Source organism: Myotis daubentonii, chromosome 7 (assembly GCF_963259705.1).
Source record: "Myotis daubentonii chromosome 7, mMyoDau2.1, whole genome shotgun sequence".
NCBI classification, from domain to species: domain Eukaryota; kingdom Metazoa; phylum Chordata; class Mammalia; order Chiroptera; family Vespertilionidae; genus Myotis; species Myotis daubentonii.
The window spans coordinates 32,579,298-32,585,297 of record NC_081846.1 but is presented as its reverse complement, the minus strand read 5'-3'; the positions used below and the strand labels follow the sequence as shown (position 1 = coordinate 32,585,297).

Here is a 6,000-nt window from a genome sequence, read left to right as displayed (position 1 = left end):
TCTTCAAGTCAAGAACCAGCCAGTGTTTCACAGCCTGGCAGAGAAAGCTCCGGACGGCTCCACGTCTTTGGTGCTCACATGAGCACCGAAGCTTTCCATGGCACCAAGAGAACGACTTTGTGCAAAGCGCAGCCTCGACAAGGCGAGAGAATACTACCAGCTTTTATTTAAGTTCTTTTTTATTTTCCTCCACACTGGCAAAAGTTCCGAGGGAGCTTAAAGTTTTGTAAACATTTTAACTATTCTTCTTCCCCACCCCCACCCCACCCCCACTTTTGAATTTACAAAGCAAAGGAGAGCAGGAGTCTCAAATTTTAAATGGTTCCCCATCTCCTCATGCTATTTGATCCAAAAACTATATACAAGTTTATAGCAGTCTCTGTATAGTTATTGTACATTTTTAGGAGGGAGAGAGGCAAGAAGGGGTAGGGAGAATAGTGATCCAAAATAATAAAATAGAAACCAAATATAATCATTCAAAACCAAACCACTCTCAGAGCAACTCCAGCCTCTTCAGGCAATGACAGGAAGAAAAGGTGCTCTACCAGGAGCCACCCAAACAGCACTTCTTGCACAGGGAGGGATGGTCCAATGGCTCCCGACCAAATGTGATTGGCAATTCCAGATGGTGTTGGGGGGGGGGGGGGGGGGCTGGTGGAGGCAGGAAGAGTATTGGTTTATAAATAGGGCTTGAATACATTTATATCTGAAGGAAAGGGTATGAGGAGACCATGACCAGAAGCCAGCACCAGGCTTCTCTCCCATCCTCTCCCGTCCCTCCATCCCACTGCATTCTCTTGTCTAGTGGTTTCCATGGATGAAGGTCTTACAGATGGTCAGGTTTTGTATATTCTTTTTTCAGAAAAGGCAACCGACTTGCCATTCCAGAATCTTTAAACAAAACCTTTTCAGGGCCACAGCAAGACACACACGCAATGTTCTGAGGAACCAGATGAATTTCCGAGCTTTTATCTGATGCAAAAGTTTATCCCTATTCAAAATGAAATTATACAAATTCATACATATGGTAAAGATCCTAGCTGCCTCTTAAACGAGACAAATTTTCAGCAGAAAGGCCCAAAAACAAACTGGTCCTAGTCCTCTGAAGTAAAAATATTTATGGGAAAAATCAGTTTTTGTAAGAAAGAAAAATTAAGAATAAGTCCCTCTCCCAGGCCACAGGGTCTCCTTTGTCCAATCAGGTTGGAGTATGCCAGGGGAGAAGTCAGCTTGCGTGGAAGTCACTATCTAATGAAGAAAACATGAATCCTTCCTCCGAAAGGATGCTCAGAAAGAACAGGCGAGGGGTGTGTAACATCAAACTAATCCAATCTAAACTCCACCCGACTCAGGGCCTCTTTGATGCAATCCCAAAGTTAGCAATGTGACCTTCAGACTGCAGAGCGCTGACTGTCTCTGTCGGACACTCAGTCATGGTCCATGGGCGTTTTGTAGCTGGCCAATGTCTGTTACCATTAACTCTCTTCATGATTGCACCAGTAGACCCCTTGCCCTTATTGGGGGAATAAAATGAAGAAGAAAAACAAAAGGAAAAAAAATGACAAGAGAAAGTAAAATTGCTATTGGCAGATCCCAACACACTTTCTGGGAGACAGTAGATGAAATCACGGCACAGTAAACACGTGCTGCCCAAAATCAGCCTTGTTGGAGAGTAATCCCAACTGCTACCCCCGAGACACAGGGTCTGGTCACTTATCTACAGTCTGAGATGCTCACCAACAGAAATGGTTTAAAGGATCTTGGACACAAAAGGCTAGAAGAGAAAGCCTGAGATGATGGATTCTGTGATTTGTTGCAGAGTGATAAGAGTAAATGGTAAGTGTTGTGTCCAAAGGTGAAGAATCCATGGTCAGCAGAGAGGAGAGGGAAGGCCAGTCCACTGGCAGGTGCTCAGTAGTCATCCAAAGTTTCGATTTCACCCATATTGAGTCGCTCTGATGAAGCATTGACTGAAAACCCTGCAGGAAAAAATTGACAATGAGTGACCAAGACCCAGACAACTATGTGTCTCAAAGGCAATGGGCTACAATTCTGGGCAGTAGGCTGGAATGTAAGTCTCTTGTTTTTGAGCACACCATAAGGATGGAATAATCAAGGGAAGAAGAAGAAAGAAGGATAAAGGTCAGAGCAGTGGTTTTGTTTTCTGCCCTTCGAATGAGAGATTCTTTTTGTTTTATTTCTTAGGGTTCTAACATAATTTAATTAGGGAGGAAAAACAAACAAACACCAGCATTACTGCTTAAACAGAATTACAAACCATTGCCTTAGAGCAGTGGTTCTCAACCTGTGGGTCGCGACCCCTTTGGGGGTCGAACGACCCTTTCACAGGGATCGTCTAAGACCATCGGAAAACACATATATAATTACATACTGTTTTTGTGATTAATCACTATGCTTTAAGTATGTTCAATTTGTAACAATGAAATTGGGGGTCACCACAACATGAACTGTATTAAAGGGTCGCGGCATTAGGAAGGTTGAGAACCACTGCCTTAGAGAATCCTGAGAGTAACCTGGGGTATAAGTGTGTGTTTAGGCCAGGCCTGGCTGGACCCCGGGGGAGAGGGGAAATTCATTCAGGATAGGTACCTTAAAAGAAATGGGACCTTAGCTGCATTTGGGGCTCTAGCCTGTTTGGCTCAGTGGACAGAGTGTTGACTTGTGGACTGAAGGGTCCCAGGTTTGATTCTGGTCAAGGGCACGTACCTTGGTTGCAGTCTCAATCCCTGGCCCGAGTTGGGGCGTGTGCAGGAGGCAATCAATCAATGTGTCTCTCTCATATCAATGTTTCTATCTCTCCCCCTCCCTTCCACTCTCTCTAAAAATCAATGGAAAAAAATATCCTCAGGTAAAGATTAACAAAAAATAAGAAATGGGGGCAGGAAAGCAGGAATAACACATTCTGAGTGAGAGTAATACTACTTCAGCCCCACTCACTACTGGGAACACCACCACCCTTAATTCAAAAACTATCAAATTCTGGCCAAGAGCTTTTGCTATTCGGAGGTAGGAGGCTTCAGGAAAGATCCACTACAAAATCCCTAGGGCCCTCAGAAATCATTTCTATCACATAATAGACAGTACAAAAATATTCAAGTACTGTATTCAACTCAACCTATTATAAATAGACCTGCAAAGAAAAGGATTTCAGTTAGCAATACTGAATAAGCAAAATGGAATTTGTTTTAGAATAGCAGAACTGCCCTGGACAGTGTTTCTCAATGGTTAGAGCATCAGCCCACTCACTAAAGGATCTCAAGTTCGATTCCTGATCAAGGGCATATACCTGGTTGCAGGTCAGGGTATGGGAGACAACCAATTGATGTGTCTCTCTCACATTGATGTTTTTCTCCCTCCTCCCCTTCTACTTTCTCTAAAAAATGGAAAAATATTCTTGGGTGAGGATTAACAACAACAGTAACAACAAAAATAGAATAACAGTACTAGCACTGAAGGCAGCAAGCAGTACTCACAAACACTACTGACATTCGAAAACCTAATGCCACCAGCCACATGTATGTAATTTTCCCATAAATTCCATAACCAGAGATTGATAAACAGAATTATTTACAGGGCCTCTTTGGAAGGAGTGACTCCCAAAAAGCTTTCAGTTTATCCACCCTAAATGAAATCCCAAACTGTTTCAGCTGCTATTTGAGTATCAAAAAGTAAACAAGCCATGCTCTCCAGTCTAAAAGCAGTTCTGTTAATATTATTTGAGTTTTCTGCCTCCTCCTTTTTGTTCCTAATGTTCAAGTTTTCAAATAAATACATTTTTTAAATGTACCAATAATAAACAAAAAATACTCTACATAATAAAAACAGCTTAATTATATTACATTCTTGACTCAAAAATATCATGAATTGAAAACATAAGCATGTCTGTTTATTAACCAGGGAGGCTGTGGTACAAGCTGCTTACAGGGCTGAGTCTGGGAGAGTTAAGGACTCCAAACCCCAACCTGAGTTCTATCCATCAACTGTGTTCCCAAAGCCCACAAGACTTTCTCCCTTAAAAATAATGAAAGGCTTAGTGTTTGTATTTTTAAATAACGGTTTAAATAGGTAACTATAAACACCTAAACACGAAACAAGACTAAGAAATGAGCTATTAATCTATTCTGAAGCAGGTTTTTCTTTGATGTCACATATATCTCAAGAACAGATGAAATGTGATAAAAACAATAATTAACTACAGGCAATAAAAGTGAAAATTTAATAACACAAACTAAATTACTTTTTAACCATAAAAGGACAGGAAGGGAGAATAAGCCTGCGGCAAAAAAAAGTTATTTATTTATTGCCATAATATGCTGATTACAAGGCTTTTCTCAGACATGGTCTATGGTCTCATTTACTTGCCACAGAAAACCAGTAAGGTGGGTACTTTCCCCATTTGATAAAAGGGAAAGCTCTGGGACACCAGGACACCCAAGGCAATGCAAACGAAGATTTAAGCCCAGGATGCCTAGCTCTAAAGACACATTCCCTTAGGTTCAGAACAGGCTGCCTCTCACTCACACAATTTCTTTAAGGTTTGAGAGCCTGTTTTTATTTTATTTTTTTAAATATATTTTTATTGATTCCAGAGAGAAAGGGAGAGGGAGGGAGAGATAGAAACGTCAATGATGAGAATCACTGGCTGCCTCCTGCACACCCCCACACAGGGGATCGCGCCCACAACCCAGGCATATGCCCTGGCCACAAATCGAACCATGACCTCTGGTTCATAAGTTGAACATTCAACAACTGAGCCACATTGGCTGAGTTGAGACCCTGTTTTTATAAGGAGAGGTAACTGGGTAACTGTGTGTGTTTAAATTGCACGGGTTCACTTACTTATAGGTGGATTCCCCTCCCCCCCCCCCCCCCCATTAAGGTATGCAGTTGGCCCTTGTGTCCCAGGGTTTCACATCTATGAATTCAGACAACCTCGGTGGAAAACAGTATTTTTGACTGGAAATTGGGAATCAGTGGATGCGGAGGGCAGGCTAGACCAGCCGTGGGCAAATGACGGCCCGCGGATCCGCCCGTTTGAAATGAATAAAACTAAAAAAAAAAAAGACCGTACCCTTTTATGTAATGATGTTTACTTTGAATTTATATTAGTTCACACACACACTCCATCCATGCTTTTGTTCCGGCCCTCCAGTCCAGTTTAAGAACCCACTGTGGCCGAGTCAGCCCACCCCTGGTATACACTGTCCTACGGCATTTTATATAAGGAACTTGAGAATCCTCAGATTTTGGTATCCGCACCAGTCCTGGAACCAATCCTCCACAGATGCAAGGGACGACTGAAGTTAAGTTTTGGGGAAGTAAAAAATTATACTCAGACTTGTGATTGTGCAGGAGGTCTATGCCCCTAACCCATGTTATTCAAGGGTCAACTGTATTTGTCATATCTAAGCACAGGATGCTGGCTCACAATGGCAGCTGGTAGGCAATGGAAGATATTAAAATGAGAATGGGCCCCCTTCTGATGGTTTGTTGTAGAAGCATGGCTCTCTTTTGATCTATTTTTTCAATAGATACTTTTGGATCAAATTAAAGCCTGTTTCCTACTCTGTGCATGGGAAACCTGTAACTGGCAGATATTTATTAATTTTCTTAATCTGTAAATCAATAAGGCATATATAAATTAAAACAATAATATGTGAAAGTGAGTAGGTAAAGGGCAGAAATTAGTAATTATCAAAAGAATTTCCAGAAGGAGGTTCAGCTGAACAGAAATATTCATAAAATGGCCTAAGAGACTACCCAAGTGAGTTTCCTTAATACTTGGATTTTTTTTCTTCCCCTTTAACGTATACAGATTCCTTAAACTCTATTTTAAAATGACCTCTCATTCCCCTAAAGGGAGATTTTAAGTCCCATTTTTTTCTTACATCTGTAATAGGAGATGGGGTCAGATCAAATACTTAACCCAATACTTAAGCCTCATTTTCAAAGGAATCTTTTTCCTGACAGCCTAGCCTT

The 6,000-nt window shown here is 41.5% G+C and overlaps 1 protein-coding gene across 9 annotated transcripts in view; it reads right to left on the bottom strand.

Annotated features, from left to right (window-relative positions):
- Window positions 1-628: 628 nt before the first annotated feature.
- The window catches only part of GIGYF2 (GRB10 interacting GYF protein 2), a 136,567-nt gene continuing 131,195 nt past the window's right edge, over window positions 629-6,000 (bottom strand). For all 9 annotated transcript variants that reach the window (XM_059703543.1, XM_059703541.1, XM_059703546.1 and 6 more), the window contains one exon: window positions 629-1,979. In XM_059703543.1, coding sequence (XP_059559526.1) covers window positions 1,912-1,979 — 68 coding nt within the window. In that variant the 3' untranslated portion in view covers window positions 629-1,911. The remainder of the gene's footprint in view (window positions 1,980-6,000) is intronic.